At 42.0% G+C, this 27,027-nt stretch overlaps 1 protein-coding gene across 1 annotated transcript in view; it reads left to right on the top strand.

The window, feature by feature from the left end:
- The window catches only part of REEP5 (receptor accessory protein 5), a 52,222-nt gene that overhangs the window by 867 nt on the left and 24,328 nt on the right, over window positions 1–27,027 (top strand). The window contains exons 2-3 of the mRNA XM_010848370.1: window positions 80–219; window positions 383–677. Coding sequence (XP_010846672.1) covers window positions 80–219; window positions 383–677 — 435 coding nt within the window. The remainder of the gene's footprint in view (window positions 1–79; window positions 220–382; window positions 678–27,027) is intronic.

The raw sequence follows: 27,027 nt of genomic DNA, 5'->3' as shown, positions 1-27,027 counted from the left end.
CCCACGGGGACCGCGGGGTCGGTGACAGATGGGGGCGAGCGGCGGGCACCTTCAGGGCCGGGACTGGCTGCCTGGACAGGCCAGAGCCGCCCGGCGAAGGGGCGCCCAGGGCGCCGGGCGCGGGGACCGCTGACGCTGACGTGTCTGCCCCGCGGCCGGACGCCAAGCGCAGTGGCGGAGCGCAGGGCTGGCGCGGAGCCGCGCGGCCCCTGAGGGAGGGTGCGCGGTGCCGGTGGCGGAACACCGGGTACCCGCCAGGCTCGGGGCCGGAAGGGGTGTCCCCGCGGGAGCGGAGGGGCTGCGGGCCGGCCAGGGAATCCCGACTTCTCTAGACCCTCGGAGAAGGAAAGAAACGGCTCCTCCAGCTGGTGTGCCCCTTGAGGGGAGGATGGTGGAAGGAAGGGCACAAATAGGAGGCCTGCCGGGTATCCTCAGACCCGAGGCAAAGCTCCGCGAAGGCGCAGGCTCTGCCGTGGTGCGGTTTGTTTTTCTCCATCGCCTAGAACGAGCCAAGCCGTGCGCTGTGGGTGGGGGCTGAGGCTGCAGTGTGCCACCCGACCCACTTCTGTCCTCGCGTCTCCAGGTGTCATCGGGCTGCTGGCGTTGTACCTGGTGTTTGGTTATGGAGCCTCTCTCCTCTGCAACCTGATAGGATTTGGTTACCCAGCCTACGTCTCGTAAGTGACTCCCCCTGCAACTGTCCCTTCCTCCCCTTCCCCCATCCAGAGCGGTCCTAGTTACATCACATCCCCCATTTTCCTGGGAGAGTGGTCAAAGGACCAGAGAGGAGTAACTCACCGCTTAAGGTTACACATTTTAGAGCCTTAACATCTGATCTCCTGATGACTAGCCAAAATGTATGTTTCATCAGCTTATAGTGGCAGGGTGTGTGCCTTCTAACAGCTCCACAAGTGAAAGGTAGAACAAAGTGGACCTTTACTTTTGAGGAGATCTCACCAAGATCAGAGAGTGGATTATTGTTGTATTAGTTGCTAAGTCATGTCTGGTTCTTTGCAACCCCATGGACTGTAACCCACCACCCTTTTCTGTCTTTGGGGTTCTCCAGGCAAGAATACTGGAGTGGGTTGCCATTTCCTTCTCCAGGGGATCTTCCCCTCCCAGGGATGGAACCCACCTCTCCTACACTGGCAGGCAAATTCTTTACCATTGAGCCTCCAGGGAAACTCGCACAGAGAGTAGATTCCTTCTCCCTAATAATTATTTAAATGTGCATTTCACCTTATATTTATGTACATGGTAAAGCTGGAGAAGGAAATGGCAACCCACTCCAGTATTCTTGCCTGGAGAATCCCATGGACGGAGGAGCTTGGTGGGCTACAGTCCACGGGTCGCAAAGAGTCGGACACAACTGAGCGACTTCACTTTCACTTAATTCAGATTTACTCTACAGTGTGTTTAATTTAAAAATATTGTCCGATTTCATTTTTCCCCATTCATTGAAATAGCAATTATTCTTTCCCTTAAATGAATTTTGTTTTACTCTACAGCTGTTCCTGAGAACTCTGATGGGTTTTACTTTCATTGAGTTGGTCTCTACAACTTTCCTCAACCATAAGGATAAAAATAAAGGAAAAAAAAAAAAAAGGAAAAAAAGGATAAAAATAAAGAAAAAAAAATAAAGGAAAAAAAATAAAGGAAAAAAAAAAGACTAAGACACCAATAATACATGATTACACCTTGTCTATCATAGACCTGGCTAGAATTTAATATGTGACTAGAAAGTGGAAATGTGTTTTAGGAAAATGTTAGTTCTGACTTGAACAGTTAAATCGAAAGTACCTAAGTAGTAGTTACTGAATTAGTCAGGTACAGACATTTAGTGGCTCCAGAAAATCTAGCTACAGATAGGCTACTACTTGGTTTTGAATTTGGAGATCCTCCCCAGCATTGGAGAAGGAAATGGCAACCCACTCAAGTGTTCTTGCCTAGAGAATCCCGTGGACAGAGGAGCCTGGTAGGCTGCCGTCTATGGGGTTGCACAGAGTCGGACACGACTGAAACGACTTAGCAGCAGCAGCAGCAGCCCCAGCATTATCTGCTAAAATACCATACATATTGTTTGTGTATGCCAAATGGTGAAGACCGACCAGAAAAACTGGATTGACTTTCAGATCAATGAAAAAGTTATCTCCTGTGCATGCTCAGTCGAGTCCTGCTCTTTGTGACCCCATGGACTGTAGCCTGCCAGCCTCCTCTATCCATGGAATTTTTCCAGGCAAGAATACTGGAAACATTTGCCATTTCTTCCTCCAGGGGATCTTCCCGATTCAGGGACCAAACGCTTTTCTCTGGGGAACACTTTTGTAAGGTTTATAAAAGTTGCTTGAATTGTTTTAAACTAGCAGAGACTATGGCTCTTGAAAAATACCGCAGAGCTTAAAAAATGTTTTCTCCACATCAGTGCCATTTGATGTATAATCTTGTGAGAACCATAACCTTGTCTGTTGGTGCGATTAGATCATTGGTATAGGCTTTAGAAAAGTAGAAGTCCGTTTCTCGGTAGGGTGTGTAGACCTGTGTATCTGGAAGTGGATGTGACTAAAGGCAGACAGAGCTTGGACAAGCTTTTCCTTGGCCTATTGGATTAATTCCAGCCATTTTAAAAGTCATATTTTAAAGTAATTTCAAGTGAGTCAATTTAAGTTTTATCATTTGTTTAAAGTCATTTTTTTATTCATTTTCTACATAGTCCATTGAATATTATTGGCTGTTTTTATTTAGAAGAAGCTAAATGTCCCTGTTTATTGCTAGGAATTCTTTAAAATGGTAGACATGATCATATTTCTGAGGTAAATGGGCTTTATATATTTTAGAATTTCTCTATTCATCAAGTAGACACACTTTATTTTCTTTTCTATCTGAGTACTCTGAGGCAAAGTGACATTTGTAGTACAATTTAACAGGAGTGATGAGTATTAGAAATCTAATAAAGGGGTTTTAATGACTTAAATAAAAATTCAGAGGATAATTGATGAGTACCTACGTCTATTAGTATTTATTCATAGGGTGTTTCCTTTTGGTAGACCGAATTCTTACTTTTAAAATGAATATGGTTGTTCAGTCACTAAATCGGTATATGACTCTTTGTGACCCGGTGGACTACAGCACGTCTGGCCTCCCTGTCCTTCACTATCTCACAGAATTCGATCAAAGTCATGTTCATTGAGTTGGTGATGCCATCCAACCATCTCATCCTCTGTCACCCCCTTCTCTTCCTGCCTTCAATCTTTCCTGGCTCCAGGGTCTTTTCCAATGAGTCAGCTCTTTGCTTCAGGTGGCCAAAGTATTGGAGCTTCAGCATCAGTCCTTCCAGTGAATATTCAGGGTTGATTTCCTTTAGGATTGACTGATTTGATCTTGCTGTCTAAGGGACTCTCATTTAAAATGAATACAGGATTCTGTATCATTAAGTGAAGGTTGGTCTCTGTGGGTGCTTAGATTTTTCCCTAAAACACTGCTTCTCAGCCTTGACTGCCCACTGGAAGTATCTGAGGAGCCTTAAAAATTACTGATTCCTGGGCCCTGCCCCTGAAGATTATGATGTAATTGCTCTTGGGTGCAACCTAGGTTTTGGAATTTTTAAACGAGTCTCATTTTTAAAGGTCATGCTGAGAAGCCCCAGTATAAAGCAGCAGCATAGCTTGTGCTTAATATACTTGAAGAGGGGGATTGAAGGGGTGGAAGAATGGCCTGCAGACCCTGGGGAGGGTCTAGAGGCCCACCTGGCCTCTGCTTTGTGAAAGAGATTCAAGGAGACTGTAAGCACAATAAAGCATACAGACCCCCAGTTAGGAAACATTTGAGGCAATCACTGTTACATTAGCCTAATAAGTCTATTCATTGCTTAACCAATGTGATGGTGTAATTGTCAGAAAGAAAGTCCTTGAAAATGGTGCTATTAGTAGCACCTAAATCAGCGTTACTCAAGATGTGATCTGTCATCACTCTAATTGTTCTCGTCTGTTGGAATTCTTGCCAGCCAGAGTGTTGTTTTTTTTTTTTAAATACAGGTTCATCTAGTAATATTAAGCAAACACCAAATGCTGTCCATGCACCGTGGCAGCATCTCAGATACACAGGGACTAAGGCGGACATAGTCCCCATCTGTGCGCGGATAGACCACATAGTAAACTGCAGTAAATAATGAAATAGTGACCGTGTGCTGAGTCCTCCACAGAGCACTCACAGGGAGCTGTGGGAGAGGCTAACAGCAGGGACCCCCTGCAGATTACTCATCTGAGCTACTATTGGAGTTAAGACTTGATGGATGGGAAGGTGCCAGCTGAGAGCAGACCCTGGAGGAGGAAGCAATGTGCACCAGGCCCTGGAGGCACTGGTGCACTGGGAGCTCTGAGAGGGGAGAGGGGCGAAGGAGGGCCCGTGAGGGCAGGCGTCAGCCAGCCACGGCTACTGGCTGGCACGTCCAGTGTGCAGTTTATTTCAGGTAGTTGTGGGGAATTTGCATGTTTTCTGACTGCCTTGGATGGGTTCGAAATAAGAGGTGACGTGAAGATTTACATTCTTAAGGTCATTCTGGCTGCTGTGATCCCGTCAAACTATTGCTAATCCCTTTCTTTCTCACCTTTCTGTGTTCACTTCTGCCGCTTCATCTCCTTGGGCCATCAGATTGTGCTATTTAATGGTCCCTGTTGGGTGGCCAACAATGGTCAAGCTTGGTTGACCAAGAGGCTGCAGGGTGCAGAAATAAAATTTGGAAAAGCTTGTCTGTCTTCCCAGCTTTTCTCATGGCTCACTACCTTGGGAAATCTGTGGGTGGGGCTGAGGTGCTCCTGGCTTCCTGCCAGGTCTTGGCGGCGTGTTGGAGCCAAAGACAGCTAGAGGCCTGGCCAGGCCTCCAGGCAGTGGAACCAGCTTGTTATCAGGAGGCCCCTTCCTACTGGTTACTCTTATTTTCTGTGCAGATAATTTCCCTTTGAGAGCAGGACCTTTATCCTCTTCCTCTATGTTTCCAGACTTTTTGGCCACCCTGTATAGGCAGTTTGAAATGTCATCCCAGCCTTCTCATTATCAAGAGCTGTTGACAGAAAGACTTTAATCTCCCTACTTCCTTCTATTACTGATAAGAGAAAGCAGACTACTGGATAGTCATAGGAAACTTTATTACCACAGTGGACCTGGCCCTCCCCCATTTTTTGCTGAGATAGAAGTCTCATGCAACCCTTTTAAAGTATACAAATTTAGCAGTTAATATATTTATAAAGTTTTGCAGCCATCACCGCTGCCTATTTCTAGAACGGGTTCATCACCCCAAAAGGAAACCCTGTACCTCTTAGCAATCATCCCTCATTTCTTCTACACTCCAGTCCTCAGCAATCACCAGCCTGCTTTCTGTCTGTACGGATTTGCCTGTTCTGGACATTTCATACAAACCGAATCATATCTTATGTGGCTGTTTGTTTCTGGGGTGGCCCTGCATATATTAACAAGTCTGTCTGAGAGACCTCTCAGGAGTGTATACTATATGACGCATCAAAGTTGGAGCTGAGACCCAAGATAACCTCCTCCCGATGGTCCTGGAATGTGGTGGCTGTTCTTGACTCTGCTTTTCTGTTCAAATATAATAGGAGGGAAAGGCCAATGGCTTTCTGTTTTTGTCTTTGTCCTGAAGATAAGGGAAAGGAGGAGGGCTTGCTTTCTGTACAACCCAGCAACCTTTTTGTTTGAAATTCTATTAAAACATCTATTGCTTTTCCTCTTTTTTATTTCGTATTTTTGTTAAGGATCAGGTGGCCACCTTCCTGGGACTATCAGAGTTGGGCCTTAGCTTTCAAACGGGTAGTCTGATCATCAACGCTTTTCAAAAGATCCAGAGAGAGTTTAGAAGGTTTTCCAAGGTCACACAGAGGCTAGGCTTGGTCTGGAGCCTCAGTTAAGTGCGCAGGAATATGAAAGCACGTTCAGGCGTATTTTAGCACCAAGCTTGAGAAGATACTAGATGCTCTGAGTCCAGCATTTTAATGTCTATATTTAATCTAATGTTTGGCAGCATTTTTCAGATCTCATACCCTCTTGGGTGATGTGTCATTTTATCTTCTGTGTGTCCTCACCAGCCTGATTTAAGATTCTACTATCAGTATAAGGAGTGTGACTGCTTTTAGCTCCTTGTGGGGCTGTTGAATAATTTAATAAACACTTAAATATCTCTGTTTAAGTGCTTTACAAATATAGCTCATTTAATCCTCATGACAGCCCTGTGATGTAAGTATTACGATTATTCCTGTTTTACAGATGAGGAAACAGAGAAACAGAAGGAATTTGATTATGGTCTCACAACAGTGGATGATTAAACTGATATTTTAGCCTTAGGGAGTCTGGCCGCAGAGTCCATGTTTTAAACTTCTATTAAATTGCTTCCCATATGGCTCTTTAAGTGTCCCACAGAGGCCAAAACTTTCCATAGGGATGAAAATTAATTGTTGATTTAACTTTTTCTTTATCCATTTGACACTGTCAATGCGAATACATCAACTTCAGGCAGTATGTTTCTCAAGGTACCACCATTCCAAATCATATCTGCACACACAATAATTTGCAGTGTGTTATAACTGTGGATTAGAGTATATTACTAACAAGTTCTTTCTCTTGTCCGATGTGATGTAGCATTGATTTATGATGGCAGCACTATACATCGTTATATGCAGAAACCTCTTTTTTAACTGTGCACAGCCAGATGGCACACTGCATTGGGTCTTCTGAGCAAATGCGGCTTGCCTTCAGTTCTTTGTCAGGAGGCAGCACATCTCAGGGAGGGGAGATGTTTGGGGATGATCTGTATGAAGTCTTATACTTCTCCATCAGAGGGCAGACAAACTGAAAAACACAGTCACAGAAAACTCACCAATCTAATCACATTGACCACAGCCTTGTCTAACTCCATGAAACTATGAGCCATGCCCATGGGGCCACCCAAGACAGGTGGGTCATGGTGGAGAGTTCTGACAGAATATGGTCCACTGGAGAAGGGAATGGCAAACCACTTCAGTATTCTTTCCTTGAGAACCCCAGCAACACTATGAAAAGGCAAAAAGATAGGACACTGAAAGATGAACTCCCCAGGTCGGTAGGTGCCCAATATACTACTGGAGATAAGAGGAGAAATAACTTCAGAAAGAATGAAGGGATGGAGCCAAAGTAAAAACAACACCCAGTTGTGGATGTGACTGGTGATGGAAGCAAGGTCTGATGCTATAAAGAGCAATATTGCATAGGAACCTGGAATGTTAGGTCCATGAATCAAGGCAAATTGGAAGTGGTCAAAAAGGAGATAGCAAGAGTGAACGTCAACATTTTAGGAATCAGCGAACTAAAATGGACTGGAATGGGTGAATTTAACTCAGATGACCATGATATCTACTACTGTGGGCAAGAATCCCTTAGAAGAAATGTCGTAGTCAACAAAAGAGTCCAAAATGCAGTACTTCGGTGCAGTCTCAAAAACAAAGGCATGATCTCTGTTCATTTCCATGGCAAACCATTCAAATTCACGGTAATCCAAATCTATGCCCCAACCAGTAATGCTGAAGAAGCTGAAGTTGAACGATTCTATGAAGACCTACAAGACCTTCTAGAATTGACACGCCAAAAAACTGTCCATTTCACTATAAGCGACTGGAATGCAAAAGTAGGAAGTCAAGAAACACCCAGAGGAACAGGCAAATTTGGCCTTGGAGTACGGAACGAAGCAGGGTGAAGGCTAATAGAGTTTTGCCAAGAGAACACACTGATCATTGCAAACACCCTCTTCCAGCAACACAAGAGACGACTCTACACATGGACATCACCAGATGGTCAATACCAAAATCAGATTGATTATATTCTTTTATCAGCAAAAACAAGACTGGGAGCTGACTTTGGCTCAGATCATGAACTCTTTATTGCCAAATTCAGACTTAAATTGAAGAAAGTAGGGAAAACCACTAGATCATTCAAGTATGACCTAAATCAAATCCCTAACGGTTATACAGTGGAAGTGAGAAATAGATTTAAGGGACTAGATCTGATAGACAGAGTGCCTGATGAACTATGGACAGAGGTTTGTGACATTGTACAGGAGATAGGGATCAAGACTATACCCAAGAAAAAGAAATGCAAAAAAGCAAAATAGCTGTCTGAGGAGGCTTACAAATAGCTGTGAAAAGAAGAGAAGCAAAAATCAAAGGAGAAAAGGAAAGATATACCCATTTGAATGCAGAGTTCCAAAGAATAGCAAGGAGAGATAAGAAATCCTTCCTCAGCGATCAATGCAAAGAAACAGAGGAAAGCAATAGACTGGGAAAAACTAGAGATCTCTTCAAGAAATTAGAGATACCAAGGGAACATTTCATGCAAAGATGGGCTCAATAAAAGACACAAATGGTATGGACCTAACAGAGGCAGAAGATCTTAAGAACAGGTGGCAAGAAGACACAGAAGAACTGTACAAAAAAGATCTTCATGACCCAGATAATTATGATGTGATCACTCACCTAGAGCCAGACATCCTGGAATGTGAAGTCAAGTGGGCCTTAGTAAGCATCACTATGAACAAAGTTAGTGGATGTGATGGAATTCCAGTTGAGCTATTTCAAATCCTAAAAAGATGATGCTGTGAAAGTGTTGCACTCAATATACCAGCAACTTTGGAAAACTCAGTGGTGGCCACAGGACTGGAAAAGGTCTGTTTTCATTTCAGTCCCTAAGAAAGGCAGTGCCAAAGAATTCTCAAACTACCGCACAACTGCACTCATCTCACATGCTAGTAAAGTAATGCTCAAAATTCTCCAAGTGAGTCTTCAACAGTATGTAAACCATAAACTTCCAGATGTTCAAGCTGGATTTAGAAAAGGCAGAGGAACCAGAGATCAAATTGCCAACATCTGCTGGATCATGGAAAAAGCAAGAGAGTTCCAGAAAAACATCTATTTCTGCTTTATTGACTATGCCAAAGCTTTCAACTGTGTGGATCACAACAAACTGTGGAAAATTCTGAAAGAGATGGGAATACCAGACCACCTGACCTGCCTCTTGAGAAACCTATATGCAGGTCAGGAAGCAACAGTTAGAACTAGACATGGAACAACAGACTGGTTCCAAATAGGGAAAGGAGTATGTCAAGGCTGTATCTTGTCACCCTGCTTATTTAACTTAAATGAAGAGTACATCATGAGAAACACTGGGCTGGATGATGCACAAGCTGGAATCAAGATTGCCGGGAGAAATATCAATAACCTCCAATATCCAGATGATACCACCCTTATGGTAGAAAGTGAAGAAGAACTAAAGAACCTCTTGATGAATATGAAAGAGGAGAGTGAAAAAGTTGGCTTAAAGCTCAACATTCAGAAAACGAAGATCATGGCATCCGGTCCCATCACTTCATGGCAAATAGATGGGGAAACAGTGTAAACAGTGTCAGACTTTATTTTGGGGGGCTCCAAAATCACTGCAGATGGTGACTGCAGCCATGAAATTAAAAGATGCTTACTCCTTGGGAGAAAAATTATGACCAACCTAGACAGCATATTAAAAAGCAAAGACATTACTTTGCCAACAAAGGTCTGTCTAGTCGAAGCTATGGTTTTTCCAGTTGTCATGTAGGGATGTGAGAGTTGGACTATAAAAAAAGCTGAGCACCGAAGAATTGATGCTTTTGAACTGTGGTGTTGGAGAAGACTCTTGAGAGTCCCTTGGACTGCAAGGAGATCCAACCAGTCCATCCTACAGGAGAGCAGTCCTGAATATTCATTGGAAGGACTGGTGTTGAAACTGAAGCTCCAATCCTTTGGCCACCTCATGCGAAGAGCTGACTCATTTGAAGAGACCCTGATGCTGGGAAAGATTGAAGGCGGGAGGAGAAGGGGACGACAGAGGATGAGATGGTTGGATGGCATCACTGACTCAATGGACATGAGTTTGAGTGAACTCTGGGAGTTGGTGATGGACAGGGAGGCCTGGCGTGCTGCAGTCTGTGGGGTCACAAAGAGTTGGCACGGCTGAGGGACTGAACTGAATTGAACTGTATGAAGTCAGATTGGAAAAGGGGGTGGTGAAGGGGAATACAGTCAGAATAACTACAAGGGTTGTACTACAGTCAATCACAAGTGAAAGCTATAGCATTTTAGCGGACAGTACACAGCAGATAACACGAGGAAAGGTAGGCTAAAAAGGGTTGAAATCTAGCTAGTTACAGTCTGCAGTGGCAGACCCCTGAACAGAGGTTCACCACCCAGAGGGGAGTTTAGGAAGGTCGCCGTGGTGTGACTGACAGTTCTGAATCACTTCCCATCTCAAGAGAGCAAGTCTTGTGAACCAGAGCTAGGCTTCCCTAATGGTGCTGAAGGATGTGTATTTGTGTTTCTCTCATAGACTTATTAGTAAGGAATGTGTTTTTTTTCTTATGTTTTTTATATAACTTGTAATTATCTTTTTTCTTTTACATTCATGAGCACTTGGGAGCAGATATATTTTCCACTCAGCTTATGTCCCCATTACACCCGCTTTTCTCTCTGCAACTGTGTGTTCCTTGTTAGGAGAGCTGCAGGGCAGGGCGACGCATGCCCACACTTTCCTTCTCTGGCCTACTGGGTACTTGGACCAAAAATACAACTGACAGTCTGTAAATGTTGCCTTAAGCACCACTGAGGTCGTAAAATTTATGTTTGTCAGCTGTTTGCTGGTTGTTTTCACTTTGTATTATGGTTAGTATTACTGAACTATTTTAAGATGAAGGAGTTATGGAGAAAACTGTAATACTAATAAATTATCCTTATAGGCAACCGTGACTATTTTGTAGATAATTACAGCCAGTACTTTGGTTATGTTTTTGCTTGTTTCCTTTTGCCTGTGTCATAGAGAAAAGAAAGTTTTGAGGAGCAAATAAGATGAATGATTTGAATGATTTATTCATAATGTAGTTTCTGGGCTCTGAAGCAGTTGTGGAGGGAGACTTCATTCCAGACTCTGTTCTGGAGTGTTCCCTGTGAACTTTAATGAACTGTTTTTTTGTTCTCTTCATGGAAGCCCTGGAGATAAGATCTATTTGTTCTTCTGAGCTGCCTTCCTCTTCCCCCTGTCCCAGAGCTTTCTTTTTTTAGGACTTTGAATGAGGACTCCATTTTTCAAGTTAATATCCTTGAATAGTATTTAAAACAAGTATAGAGACTTTGCTGATGGTCCAGAGGCTGACTCCACACTCCCAATTCGGGGAGCCCAGATGCATTTCCTAGACAGGGAAGTAGATGCCACATGCCATGACTAAAAGACCCTGCATGCTATAACTAAAGATCGAAGCTCCCCATGCCACACTAAGAGCCAGGACAGCCAAATAGATACAAAAAAATATTAAAAAAGAAAATTAAACAAATATAAATATTTATGGGACACGTTAAGATATTTAATATCTTAATATTAATATTTAATATTAATATTTAATACCTATATTACCAAGTTTTGAGAATAAATCAGTATAGCAGAAGTTTAAAAATAGTTTCAAAAATTGCTAATGAAATTACTTTTCTAGCAGTTGAAATCTAAGCAGGGGCTGCAGAAACCTATGTTGACTTCATACTAGCACTTCCTGGTTCCTGGGAGTGGAGCTGTCATCTGTCCCTCTCACAAGGCCACTATATATATCCTACAACTTCTGCTGGTGTGGCCAGGTGACCTAGTGAAGGGATCACTTACATGGCAGAGGTAACTCTAGATTGCTCTCTACATCTTGATGTGGCCCTCTTTCATCTGGGAAAGGTCAGTTCAGGTTGTTCCTGCAGAGGTTGTAAGGGTGCATGAGTGTAAGTTAAATTTTCCAATACATACCTGACATAGATATTATATTTACAGAGCCATCAGTTTTATCAGCAGAGGGTTGTCCCAGTAGAATCTGCATCTGCTGGTGTTTCCTGTTCGTTTATTGAAGTATAGTTGGTTTACATTGCTGTGTTAGCTTCTAGTGTACAGAAGGTGATTCAGTTTTACATGTATATATTTTTTCCATTATGGATGATTACAAAATACTGAATATAATTCCCTGTGCCGTATAGTAGGTCCTGGTTGTTTGCATCTGCTGTTTTATTGCTTCGGGCATTCACCTTTTAATATTGCCTAGTGAATAGTCTAATGCTTTCTGTTTTGAATTATAAAATGTGGTCCATGGGGTTGCTAGGAGTCGGACACGACTGAGCGACTTCACTTTCACTTTTCACTTTCATGCATTGGAGAAGGAAATGGCAACCCACTCCAGTGTTCTTGCCTGGAGAATCCCAGGGACGGAGGAGCCTGGTGGGCTGCTGTCTCTGGGGTCGCATAGAGTCGGACACGACTGAAGCAACTTAGAAGCAGCAGCAGCAGCTAGAAGAGGTCTTAGAGATCAAGCTGCTCGAACTGTAGCTACCTTTAACATATTTGGAAACTAAGGTGACAAAATCAAGTTTTATGACTTACTTGACAAGTCTGTTGAGACAAAATCAGGTGTAGGGAAAGGGTATCTGACTCCCCTGGCCTGCCCACTGCCAACATTCCTCATGCTTTATATTCAACCATTACTGACACTTCCATTTTGCATTAAAAAAAAGCAAACAGTTGGCAGATATGATCACCATAATTAAACACCAAAATATTTGACCACTAAAAGACTGTTTTTGGCTTTTTTGTATTTCAACTTCCATTAGAGTTGTTTTATAGAGTCATCTTGATATACATTTGCCTGCAAATTTAGCTTGTATTATATTAAGCATTTCATTAAGTCGGTCATTTTGTACTATAGGGGAACACTATTAAAAATTAAAGGAGCATAGTATATTTTTTCATTGTTCTTGTATAGTCATCTTAGAAGATGGTTTCTACATATTTAAGAAGCAGATTTGCTGTAGTGATTGTATCCTTCTTTGGGGTAGGGAGGAGGATCGGGTACCATGTAAACAGTAAAGAAGCAAATTGCTCCTTTACTTCTTTACTTGTTTAGTCTTTTCTTTATTTATCTCTTTCTCGGTTGGTGTTCTCTCTTGTTTTGAAAGCACACCTACTCTGCAGCAAAAAAACCAGTACTTTTCTGAGTGTCCATAGTTTCTGACTTTATTTCCATGAAGAAAAAGCTCTTCTTTCAGTTCACTTCAGTTCAGTTCAGTCGCTCAGTCGTGTCCGACTCTTTGCGACCCCATGAATCACAGCACGCCAGGCCTCCCCGTCCATCACCAACTCCCAGAGTTCACTCAGACTCACGTCCATCGAGTCAGTGATGCCATCCAGCCATCTCATCCTCTGTCGTCCCCTTCTCCTCCTGCCCCCAATCCCTCCCAGCATCAGAGTCTTTTCCAGTGAGTCAACTCTTCGCATGAGGTGGCCAGAGTACTGGAGTTTCAGCTTCAGCATCATTCTATCCAAAGAAATCCCGGGGCTGATCTCCCTTAGAACGGATTGGTTGGATCTCCTTGCAGTCCAAGAGACTCTCAAGAGTCTTCTCCAATACCACAGTTCAAAAGCATCAATTCGCTGGTGCTCAGCTTTCTTCACAGTCCAACTCTCACATCCATATGTGACCACTGGAAAAACCATAGCATTGACTAGACAGACCTTTCTTGGCAAAGTAGCCTCTGCTTTTGAATATGCCATCTAGGTTGGTCATAACTTTCCTTCCAAGGAGTAAGCGTCTTTTAATTTCATGGCTGCAATCACCATCTGCAGTGACTTTGGAGCCCCCCAAAATAAAGCCGGACACTGTTTCCACTGTTTCCCCATCTATTTGCCATGAAGTGATGGGACCGGATGCCATGAGCTTCGTTTTCTGAATTTTGAGCTTTAAGCCAACATTTTCACTCTCCTCTTTCACTTTCATCAAGAGGCTTTTTGGTTCCTCTTCACTTTCTGCCATAAGGGTGGTGTCATCTGCATATCTGAGATTATTGATATTTCTCCTGGCAATCTTGATTCCAGCTTGTGCTTCTTCCAGCCCAGCGTTTCTCATGATGTACTCTGCATATAAGTTAAATAAGCAGGGTGACAATATACAGCCTTGACGTACTCCTTTTCCTATTTGGAACCAGTCTGTTGTTCCACGTCCAGTTCTAACTGTTGCTTCCTGACCTGCATATAGGTTTCTCAAGAGGCAGGTCAGGTGGTCTGGTATTCCCATCTCTTTCAGAATTTTCCACAGTTTATTGTGATCCACACAGTCAAAGGCTTTGGCATAGTCAATAAAGCAGAAGTAGATGGTTTTCTGGAACTCTTTTGTTTTTTCGATGATCCAGAGGATGTTGGCAATTTGATCTCTGGTTCCTCTGCCTTTTCTAAAACCAGCTTGAACATCTGGAAGTTCACAGTTCACGTATTGCTGAAGCCTGGCTTGGAGAATTTTGAACATTCCTTTACTAGCATGTGAGATGAGTGCAATTGTGCCATAGTTTGAGCATTCTTTGGCATTACCTTTCTTTGGGATTGGAATGAAAACTGACCTTTTCCAGTCCTGTGGCCACTGCTGAGTTTTCCAAATTTGCTGGCATATTGAGTGCAGCACTTTCACAGCATCATCTTTCAGGATTTGAAATAGTTTGACTGGAATTCCATCACCTCCACTAGCTTTTTTCATCGTGATGCTTTCTAAGGCCCATTTGACTTGACATTCCAGGATATCTGGCTCTAGGTGAGTGATCACACCATCGTGATTATCTTGGTTGTGAAGATCTTTTTTGTACAGTTCTTCTGTGTATTCTTGCTACCTCTTCTTAATATCTTCTGCTTCTGTTAGGTCCATACCATTTCTGTCCTGTATTGAGCCCATCTTTGCATGAAATGTTCCCTTGGTATCCCTAATTTACTGGCATGTAATTTAATCTCTCTTTACTGGCATGGAAATAAATACTGTTCATGTCTTAAAATGTGTGTTTTTTTCCTTTTAATTTGACACACTGTATGTGTGAAATAATATTTGAAATGACAGACTCCGAAACAGAGGTAATAGGAAATAGGAAAACCATTTTGAGCTGTCAGGAATTCCTACTTCACATTCTCCGAGAAATTCTGGCAAAGGACTGCCGGAAGCAGTGCTGTGCATAGTGCTCACAGCGTGTGTCCGCTGTATCAGAAAGGGTTATTAACGTTCTGGTCCCTATTCTTCATATTCATGCTTCAAATAATATACCTCAAACTCTGGAATATTTGTTTTTAAATGTAACTTACCACATTTGAAATAGAACAAAGCAAATGGACCAGAAGTAGATTCCTTTCTGTTCCTTACAAACAACACATCTCAAAGCTTTTTATTGTTATAGGCCTTTTTCGTGAATGGTTTTTTTTTTTTTTTGGTGTCGTGTCAGTCTGGAAATATAATAACTTATTAAAATCAAAATCCTATTGATGAGCACAACTAGTTTCAGTAGTAAAGCCAGTGCTCTGAAGACATTTAATATTAATACTTAATTTTACATCATTTGGCTAGTTTGAACTATAGTGACTAAGTTACATGTGAACCACATAGAGTCTGGGGAATGTATACCCAGGTTTCTTTCGTGTGAGTGATCAGAAACATATATAATGCACCTGATAATTACTAGCTGAATTAACCCTTGGGCAAGTAGATTAACTTTTATAATATTCAATTTTCTCTATGTAAAAGGAGGGGATAATTTAAGTTAAACACTAACAGAATCAACATTTTAGGAACTGCTTAATTAAGGGTGGTTACTTTTAATTAACCACCCTTATGGCAGAAAGTGAAGAGGAACTAAAAAGCCTCATGATGAAAGTGAAAGAGGAGAGTGAAAAAGGTGGCTTAATGCTCAACATTCAGAAAACGAAGATCATGGCATCTGGTCCCATCACTTCATGGCAAATAGATGGGGAAACAGTGGAAACAGCGTCAGGCTTTATTTTGGGGGGCTCCAAAATCACTGCAGATGGTGACTGCAGCCAAGAAATTAAAAGACACTTACTCCTTGGAAGGAAAGATATGACCCACCTAGACAGCATATTCAAAGGCAGAGACATTACTTTGCCAACAAAGGTCCATCTAGTCAAGGCTATAGTTTTTCCAGTGGTCATGTATGGATGTGAGAGTTGGAGTGTGAAGAAAGCTGAGCGCCAAAGAATTGATGCTTTTGAACTGTGGTGTTGGAGAAGACTCTTGAGAGTCCCTTGGACTGCAAGGAGATCCAAGCAGTCCATCCTAAAGGAGATTAGTCCTGGGTGTTCATTGGAAGGACTGATGCTGAGCCTGAAACTCCAGTAATACTTTGGCCCCCTCATGCTAAGAGTTGACTCATTAGAAAAGACCATGATGCTGGGAGGGATTGGGGGCAGGAGGGGGAGGGGATGACAGAGGATGAGATGGTTGGATGGCATCACCGACTCAATGGACATGAGTTTGGGTGAACTCTGGGAGTTGGTGATGGACAGGGAGGCCTGGTGTACTGCAATTCATGGGGTCGCAAAGAGTCGGACACGACTGAGCGACTGAACTGAACTCAACTGAACTTTTAATTAACATACAGGGGAAAACTGACTTAACCATAGTCATGGTTCTCTTACTCATATCATTGAACTTAAATGATTAAGGAAAAACCTCTCAAGTCATATTTTAACTTATTTTTTCTGCTTATTGTTTTTTGTTCCTTGTGTTATTTTTTCCTGTACTTAGATATCAGCAGCTTAAGACATCATTGTTTAAGGAGCAATAAGGTACAATAAGGTTTTGTTTTTCCAAGTTATAAATATGTGTTATGGCTAGTGGTTTTCTTGTTCTGGTACAGTAGTATACTTGTTCCAAAGCACTGGGCATAATTGTTACTAACAGTTTTTAAATATTAAATCTATTTTTTTACTTTGTTTTGCTTCCATTGACGTTTCTAGTTTGTCTTAACTCATTCATTGGACCTTTCCCCAAGCACAACTGTGCTGCTTACTTAAGAATGGAAGTATCACTTGACTGTTTTTGATTTTCAGCCCTGGAGCGTCACTGTTTTGGCCTCAGAACTCAGTACAGTGTCATGCATGGTCAGTGCTCCACATATGCGTGCATTTGAACAGGTCTGTCACTGAGAGTCATGGTGGATTACCTAGACAGGGCCTCTGGCCATTTTACCACCAAGAATTGAGTGTAGAAAAGTAACGCTGGTTTGGTTTGGTTTGGTTTGTACCGATGGTAAAGAATCTTATCTATTTTTTCATTGCCTTTTTATCTTAAGAAAAATTACAACAAAGAAGATTAAACCAGACAGTCTTATTCCCTCTTAGAAGTTACTTTTAAAGTAGCTCATTTAAAATATAGGACATAGGAATAAATAATTGCAAAATGGCTTACCTAGCTTTTTGTATTTATCATCTTTATTATGCTTCCCCTTCATTGTAGACATACGCATATATAATACTAAATATAATGTACACACAGCTTATACTCCATACTATTGTAGAAAATGGACATTTTTAACTTAATGACTTGAATGTATTGAAATACTTATTAACCAGGAATAAACTTTGAGTCTGAAAAAGTTATTATAGTGTAAAAAATGCTTAACTTGCAGGGGCTACCTGGATAGCTCAAAAGGTGAAGAATCTGCCTGCAGTGTGGGAGACCTGGGTTCGACCCCTGGGTCGGGAAGATCCCCGGGAGAAGGGCATGGCAACCCACTCCAGTATTCTTGCCTGGAGAATTCCATGGACAGAGGAGCCTGGTGGGCTACAGTCCATGCGGTCTCAAAGAGTTGGGCACAACTGAGTGACTTTCAATTTCACATCAACTGTCTTTAGTTTACATGATTTCTTTCTAATGAAGTACTTAGGGAATTTACAGTTTACTCATGTCTGTGGGTCACAGAATACTTATATTCTCTGAATGTAAGTATTTGGAGGGAGACTCTTAATTTGGAGGGAGAAAATGCTGATAGAACGTGTCTACTCGAACTTTGGTTGTTTTACATCTGTTTAATGCTATGCTTTGGCTGGTTTTGGTTCATGATCTTACTTTTAGAAAGCAGCAGCAAAGAAACAGATGATTCAACAAGGTGGAGGCAGCCAGTACAGTCACTGGGGCTGGGTAGTCTGGATGAGGGCTGGCCAGTGGTTACATCTCTGTCAGTGCCAGTTCAATACCAGTCTCAAGACTTCTGGCCAGTCTCCATGTAGGCCTGAAAAATGTTTTAAGCAGCGTTCAGGTTTATTACACTGACCTGCAAATAGGATTTTTGGATTTCACCCAACCCTTTACTTTCTGTAGCATTTTAGATTTGGAGAGTGAAGTACAATTAAAATCCCTGAGTAATTCTCTAATCTCCTCTTTCCTGTATTAACAATGCTATTAATCCTTTATGCTCTGCTTAGCCAGAAGGACTGGAGTGTTCTTATTGCCTTCTTTTCTTTTTAATCCTTTGCCTCCTATGATAATAATAAATTATCACCATAATGTAATTACTACCTAATAAAGTAATATTTCTGAGTGCTTACCCTGTTTAAGTGCTTAACATGTACTAACTAAGTTAATCTTCATAGCAACACAGTGAGGTTTGTCATCCCTACTTAACAGATGAGCTCACTAAGGCCCAGAAAAACTTGCCCAAGGTCATGTATCTAGTAAGTGGTAACTCCAGGATACAAAACTATAAGCCAAGAATAGTAAAATAATGTAAAGACAGATGAGCATTGGGAAGAAATGAAGGGGAAAGCCTGGCTATTTCATAATTCAATGAAATTAATCATCTTTTACTAGTTTTCTTTTTATAGTAGGAAATTCAGTTCAGTTTAGTTTGGTTGCACAATTGTGTCTGACTCTTTGCCATCCCATGGACAGCAGCACACCAGGCCTCCCTACCCATCACCAACTCCTGGAGTTTATTCAAACTCATGTCCATTGAGTTGGTGATCCCATCCAACTATCTCATCCTCTGTCGTCCCCTTCTCCTCCTGCCTTCAATCTTTCCCAGCATCAGGGTCTTTTCCAATGAGTCAGTTCTTCACATCAGGTAGCCAAAGTATTGGAGATTCAGCATCAGTCTTTCCAATGAATATTCAGGATTGATTTCTTTTAGGATGGACTGGTTGGATCTCCTTGGAGTCCAAGGGACTCTCAAGAGTCTTCAACACCACAGTTCAAAAGCATCAATTCTTTGGTGCTCAGCTTTCTTTATAGTCCAACTCTCACATCCATACATGACCACTGGAAAAACCATAGCCTTGATTAGATGGACCTTTGTTGGCAAAGTAATGTTTTTGCTTTTTAATATGTTGTCTAGGGTGTTCATAACTTTTCTTCCAAGAAGCAAGCATCTTTTAATTACATGGCTGCAATCACCATCTGCAATGATTTTGGAGCCCCCAAAAATAAAGTCTTTCACTGTTTCCATTGTTTCCCCACCTATTTGCCATGAAGTGATGGGACCGGATACCATGATCTTAGTTTTCTGAATGTTAAGCTTTAAGCCAACTATTTCACTCTCCTCTTTCACTTTCATCAAGAGGCTCTTTAGCTCTTCTTCGCTTTCTACCATAAGGGTGGTGTCATCTGCATATCTAAGGTGATTGATATTTCTTCCAGCAATCTTGATTCCAGCTTGTGCTTCTTCCAGCCCACCATTTCTCATCATGTACTCTGCGTATAAGTTAAACAAGCAAGGTGACAATATACAGCCTTGACGTACTCCTTTTCCTATTTGGAACCAGTCTGTTGTTCCATGTCCAGTTCTAACTGTTGCTTCCTGACCTGCATACAGATTTCTCAGGAGGCAGGTCAGGTGGTCTGGTCTTCCCATCTCTTTCAGAATTTTCCACAGTTTTTTGTGATCCACATAGTCAAAGGCTTTGGCATAGTCAATAAAGCAGAAATAGATGTTTTTCTGGAACTCTCTTGCTTTTCCAATGATCCAGAGGATGTTGACAATTTGATTCTGGTTCCTCTGCCTTTTCTAAATCCAGCTTGAACAACTGGAAGTTCATGGTTAACGTACCACTGAAGCCTGTGTTGGAGAATTTTGAGCATTACTTTACTAGGGTTTGAGATGAGTGCAATTATGCAGCAGTTTGAGCATTGTTTGGCATTGCCTTTCTTAGGGATTGGAATGAAAACTGACCTTTTGCAGTCCTGTGGTCACTGCTGAGTGTTCCATATTTGCTGGCATACTGAGTGCAGCACTTTCACAGCATCATCTTTTAGGATTTGAAATCGCTCAACTGGAATTCCATCACCTCCACTAGCTTTGTTTGTAGTGATGCTTCCTAAGGCCCACTTGACTTCACATTCCAGGATGGCTGGCTCTAGGTGAGTGATCAGACCATCGTGATTATCTGGGTCATGAAGATCTTTAGTGTATAATTCTTCTGTGTATTCTTGCCACCTCTCCTTAATATCTTATGCTTTTGTTAGGTCCATACCATTTATGTCCTTTATTGAGCCCATCTTTTCATGAAATGTTCCCTTGGTATCTCTGATTTTCTTGAAGAGATCCCTAGTCTTTCCCATTCTATTATTTTCCTCTATTTCTTTGCATTGATCACTGAGGTAGGCTTTCTTATCTCTCTGTGCTATTCTTTGGAACTCTGCATTCAAATGTAATCCATATATCTTTCCTTTTCTCCTTTGCCTTTTGCTTCTCTTCTTTTCACAGCTATTTTTAAGGCCTCCTCAGACAACCATTTTGCCATTTAGCATTTCTTTTTCTAGGAAATTAGAATGAGGAGGAAATTCAGTTCATTTCAGTCGCTCAATCATGTCTGACTCTTTGCAACCCATGAATTGCATCACGCCAGGCCTCCCTGTCCATCACCAACTCCCGGAGTTCACTCAAACTCACATCCATTGAGTCGGTGATGCCATCTAGCCATCTCATCCTCTGTTGTCCCCTTCTCCTTCTGCCTCCAATTCCTTTTCCAATGAGTCAACTCTTCGCATGAGGTGGCCAAAGTACTGGAATTTCAGCCTCAGCATCATTCCTTCCAAAGAACACCCAGGACTGATCTCCTTTAGAATGGACTTGTTGGATCTCCTTGCAGTCCAAGGGACTCTCAAGAGTCTTCTCCAACACCACAGTTCAAAAGCATCAATTCTTTGGCGCTCAGCTTTCTTCACAGTCCAACTCTCACATCCATACATGACCACTGGAAAAACCATAGCCTTGACTAGATGGACCTTTGTTGGCAAAGTAATGTCTCTGCTTTTGAATATGCTATCTAGGTTGGTCATGAGGAGGAAATTAGAATGAGTCAATTCATATGATGGGTGGTGTGACTTCTTTTCTCCCTCTATGTCATTTTATGTATTGTGAAAAAAAGTGTCTTTTTGGTCAGTTGTGTCCGCTCTTTTGTGACCCCACAGACTATAGTCCACCAGACTCCTCTGTCCATGGAATTCTCCAGGGAAGAATACTGAAGTGGGTAGTCATTCCCTTCTCCAGTGGATCTTCCTGACTCAGGGATCAAGCCTGTGTCTCCTTCAAGAAGGCAGATTCTTAACTGTCTGGGCCATCTGTGTGGAGTGAAGTACTTTAAATGCCCTAAAACACAATAGATTGTGTCTGATCATTGTTAGGGAAGTTTGTTAGAAAATCATGAGCAGTTTTCTCAAGAGAGAAATTATATGAATGTGTCTGCTGTTCACTTCAGCGTTTCTTTTAACAAGGCCCTAAAGAGACCTACTCTCATAGGAGACCGTAGTTATATAAAGTCTGGTGCTCCTGTTTTTCCCCTCAAATAGAAATATTTGTCCTCACTTTTGTTATTAAAAGTAGTACATGCTGTATATGTATAACTGATGCTCTTTACTCTACAACTGAAACTAACATTGTACGTCAGTTATAGAAAAAATTTTTAAAAGATGCTAGTATATTCTCACAAATATAGAGAATAAAGTCATTGTTACCAGTGAGGAGAGGGGAGCGGGTAGGGGCAATATAGGGCTAGGCAATTAAGAGGTATAACTGTTAAGTATAAAATAAGCTACAAGAATATATTGTACAATGCCAACTATAGCCAATATTTTGTAATAACTATAAATGGAGTATAACCTTTAAAAATTGTGATTATACTGTACACCTGTAACATATAATATTGTACACCAGTCGTGCTTCAATTTAAAAAAGATGGTACATGCTCATTGAAAGATCTTAAAAAAACAAAATTCTACAATCCCAATACTGAGGCTTAACTGTATTCAACTTGAAAAAAGTATTTCTGAATGCCATTCGTGGTCTATAAACACAGGTCGTTTTCTTTTTTCTTTTAAAAACAAAATTAGTAATCTCTTTTTGACACTCAGCCTTGTATCTTGGACATGTCTCCCTGTTAAGGAATATCCTTTTAAAGGCTTCAGAAATATTTCACTGTATGGATATACCCAAATATATTTAAACAATCCATCCTTCCCTTAAAAAATAAGTATAAACACATGCTTCTATAATTTCTTCTTCTATAATCTTTGAGTTGAAAGTCATTTTAATATCACTCTTTCCTCTCTGAAGTTCATTTTATTTTGTGTATATAAAATGTAGAACTTGAACTAGAACTTTAAGACATCTTCCAATTCAACAGTCTACAATTTCTAATTCTGCTCAGTGAATTTTTAGAACTGCTTGCCAACCATCTTCCACACCGCAGGCCTGTCTCCTGCTTACCCAGGCCTTGCTTCCTTTCGCTGCCTGCGTGACGGAGGTGAAACTCTGCCCCTGACCAGTGCCCCTGGAGCAGGAGGCACAGCACTGAGTTTAGGTGGCCGTGACCGTGGGCAGAGAGTGGTGCAGGACTGTGCTGCCCTGGCAGTAGTTCTGAGCCCACGGTCGCTGCTGGCGTCTGCCGTTCGAGGGTGACGTGGCACTGGAGAGAGCGTGGCCCAGGGCTCTGAGAGCACAGGGGAACTGTTGCCAACCGCTGGGGCGACAATCCCCGAGTCCCTCTAGGATCGAGCTTTTCTCCTCTCTTGGCTGGAAAGGGGTCGCCTACCCTCTGGCCATAGCTTTTTGGAATTGATTCAGTCATTTTGCTTTTCTGTCTTAGAAATGATATGACCAAGTGGTACTGAAACTGGATCTTGGAGCTGGTGGTTCTGAAACTTAGCTGTGTGTTAGAATCACCTGCATACATTTCTAAAAGCACATACCTGTGCATGCTGGAGAGCTTGAGCCACTAGGTCTGAAGGACCTGGTGTATATAGTTTTTACATATTTATACACTATCTTTTATATATTTATACACTATAAAAATATAGTGTATATATTTTTTAACCATTCCTGAAGTGAATGTGGATCATCATCTAAGTCTGAGAACTGGTGGACTAGGGCACCAACTTGGAACACCAACTTGAACATCCCGTTCACTTCTAATGGTCCTCCACCTCAAGGAAGCAGGATGCATGGCCCTTCAGGAATCTGGATGTTGAGACCATGACCTTTCCCCCTGTTAGTCTGCTTTGTGCCCAAGTTGACCTCTCCAAGCCTTGATTTTCTCCAATAGAGGACTCTTGTCCCTTCCAAAAGTCAGATTATGAACTTTTCTGTATCTGTATGAATGAAACAAACATTTACTAACTGCCCACTTAGTACCAGACACTTTGCTAAGTACTGTGCAACAGGGTGGTGAGTAGTTCTCCCAACTAGGAAAACAACTTGGGATAGAGAGACAGACACAGGCTTTGTGGGAGTACACTTCTGGCTCCCCTGCCGATGGGGTTTTCCTTCCCTAAGCTGCAGTTTCTTTCTCTCAAAAATGAGAATAACATTACCTGTTACATAGGCTATTCTGAAGGCTAAATTAAATAATTATTAAGTTCCTGTCCTTCCCATTCCTTATCTTTGCCTCTTTAGCTGAAGACCAAAAACTACAAAGGGCCTAAGGATAGAGTTGCATCTTAGGATTTCCTGAATCCTGTATGTTGCCTGAAAGTTTGATATATCTTCATTCTGATACAAGTTAAAATACTGTTTAGCAAATGTAAATAAAAGGCAGCAGAGTGGTCAAAGATGCAAAGGGCCCAATTCCAAAGGCTTCTCCATGTCCGCCAGCGATCCTCAGATAATAGCAGAGGATCCAGGTGTGTGGCCTCAGTCACGCCCAACTCTTTGCAGTCCTGGACTGTAGCTCTCTGAGCTGCCCTGTCCGTGAACTTTTCCAGGTAAGAGTACTGCAATGGGTTGCCATGTCCTACTCCAGGGAATCTTCCTCACCCAGGGATCCAACTTGCATCTCTTGCATCTCCTGTATTGGCAGGCAGATTCTTTACCACTGTACCTGGGAAGCCCAAGAGTCCAAGAGTTCAACTCAGTTCTGACACTGTCTACCCAGAGACAGAATCAAATTACAAGGCTAAAAGGCTCAGTCCAAACAGACCTCCTCACACCTGAAGCACCTGTAACAAGCCCCGGTTGTTAGTTTGTGCTTCTGACCAACTGGCTGTCAACTAGAGGTTCCCACATCCCCTCCTTAGGTTTAATTAGAATGAAGCACAGAACTCACTAGATGACCAATGTATTATAAAAGGATTAAAGGAAACAAATCAATCACCAGATGAAGAGATACATAGGGTACTGTTTAGTTTTTGGTTTCTGAATCTGTGGAACTAACATTTTAAAAATAATTGTAGTCCTTCCAAGGCAATAGAAGCAAAACTAAACAAGTGGGACTAATCAAACTTATAAGCTTTTTCACAGCAAAGGAAAACATAACCAAAATGAAAACATAGCCTACAGAATAGGAGAAAATATTTGTAAACAATATGACTGATAAGGAATTAATTTCCAAAATACACAAACAGCCCATAAAACTCAGTAATAAAAAAACTAAATAACCCAATCAAAAAATCGGCAGAAGACCTAAACAGACATTTCTCCAAAGAAGACATACAGATGGCCAATAGGCACATGAAAAGATGCTCAGCATGCTAATATTAGAGAAATGCAAATCAAAACTACAATGAGGTACCAGCTCACTCTGGTCAGAATGGCCATTATTAAAAAGTCTAGAGGGCTTCCCTGGCAGTCCAGTAGTTAAGAATCTGCTTGCAATGCAAGGGACACTGGTTTGATTCCTGGTCCGGGAAGATCGAACATGCCACAGAGCAACAAAGCCCATGTGCTATAACTACTGAGCCTGTGCTCTAGAGCCCGTGAGCTGCGGCTGCTGAGCCCACGCACTGCAACTGCTGAGGCCTAGAGCCTGCTCTGCAACAAGAGAAACCGCTGCAATGAGAAGCCCGTGCACCACAATGAAGAGTAGACCCTGCCGGTTGCAGCTAGAGAAAGCCCGGGTGAAGCAAGGGAGACCCACCACAGCCTAACTAAGCAAATCAGCATACGAATCTGGTAAAAGAAACAGTCCTACAGTGTCGGTGGGAATGGAAGTTGGTGCAGCCACAGTCTAAAACAGCGTGGAGATCCTTCAAAAACTAAAAATGGAGTTGCCGTGTGATCCAGTAATCCCACTTTTAGGCATTTATCTAGATAAAACTCTAACTGGAAAAGATATACGTGTCCAGTATTTATAGCAGCATTATTTACAATAGCCAAGGCATGGAAGCAGCCTAAATGTCCATCAACAGATGAATGGATAAAGAAGATGTGATCCATGTATGCAATAGAGTATTGCTCAGCCATGAGATAAGAGAATGAAACGATGCCCTTTGCAGCAACATAGGTGGACTTAGAGATGATCATACTAAGTGAAGTCAGACAGAGAAAGACAAATACCATACGATAACTCTCTGTGTGGAGTTTAAATATAACACGAATGAACTTAGACTCACAGAGAACAGATTGTGGTTGCCAAGGGTGGGGTAATCAGATTAAATTAGGAATTTGGGATTAGCAAATGCAAACTGTTATACATAAAATAGATAAACAGCAAGGTCCTACTGTATTACACAAAGGACTATATTCAATATCCTATAATAAACTACCTATATAATGGGGCTTCCCTCATAGCTCAGTTGGTAAAGAATCCACCTGCAATGCAGGAGACCCAGATTCAATTCCTGGGTCGGGAAGATCTCCTGGAGGAGGGATACACTACCCACTCCAGTATTCTTGGGCTTCCCTTGTGGCTTAGCTGGTAAAGAATCTGCCCACAATGAGGGAGACCTGGGTTCAGTCCCTGGGTTGGGAAGATCTACTGGAGAAGGGAAAGGCTACCCACTGCAGTATTCTGGCCTGGAATATTCTGTGGATTGTATAGTCCATGGGGTTGCAAAGAGTCAGACATGACTGTCAATCTGTCAATATAATATCTATCATATCTATCAATGTAATAGAAAAATACACACACACACACACAAATAACTGAGTCACTTTGCTGTACACCAGAAAGTAACACAACATTGTAAATCAACTATACTTCAGTAAAAAAAGTAATAATGACATAGAATGGAACTAAAAATATCAGTGGTTTCGTAAATGTTTGTTGGCCCTTTGTCCAGGGTAAGATGTATAAGAAACAAATTTTTATCATACTTTGTAATTGTTAAAAATCAACTTAAATGTAAATAGATAAACCATGCAAGCTTGTGCTACATCGCTTCGGTCCTGTCTGACTCTTGCAACCCTATGGACTGTAGCCTGTCAGGGTCCTCTGTCTACGGGATCCTCCAGGCAAGAATACTGGAGTGGGTTGCCATGCCTTCCCCCAGGGGATCTTCCCCAGATAAACTATATTCTATACCAAATAAAGCATCAGATCAGATCAGATCAGATCAGTCGCTCAGCTGTGTCCGGCTCTTTACAACCCCATGAATCGCAGCACACCAGGCCTCCCTGTCCATCACCAACTCCTGGAGTTCACTCAGACTCACATCCATCGAGTCAGTGATGCCATCCAGCCATCTCATCCTCTGTCGTCCCCTTCTTCTCCTGCCCCCAATCCCTCCCAGCATCAGAGTCTTCTCCAGTGAGTCAACTCTTCGCATGAGGTGGCCAAAGTACTGGAGTTTCAGCTTTAGCATCATTCCTTTCAAAGAAATCCCAGGGCTGATCTCCTTCAGAATGGACTGGTTGGATCTCTTTGCAGTCCAAGGGACTCTCAAGAGTCTTCTCCAACATCACAGTTCAAAAGCATCAA

Source organism: Bison bison, unplaced genomic scaffold (genome assembly GCF_000754665.1).
Source record: "Bison bison bison isolate TAMUID 2011002044 unplaced genomic scaffold, Bison_UMD1.0 scf7180017864264, whole genome shotgun sequence".
NCBI lineage: Eukaryota > Metazoa > Chordata > Mammalia > Artiodactyla > Bovidae > Bison > Bison bison.
The sequence above is the reverse complement of the archived record's forward strand: the minus strand, read 5'-3'. Positions and strand labels throughout refer to the sequence as shown.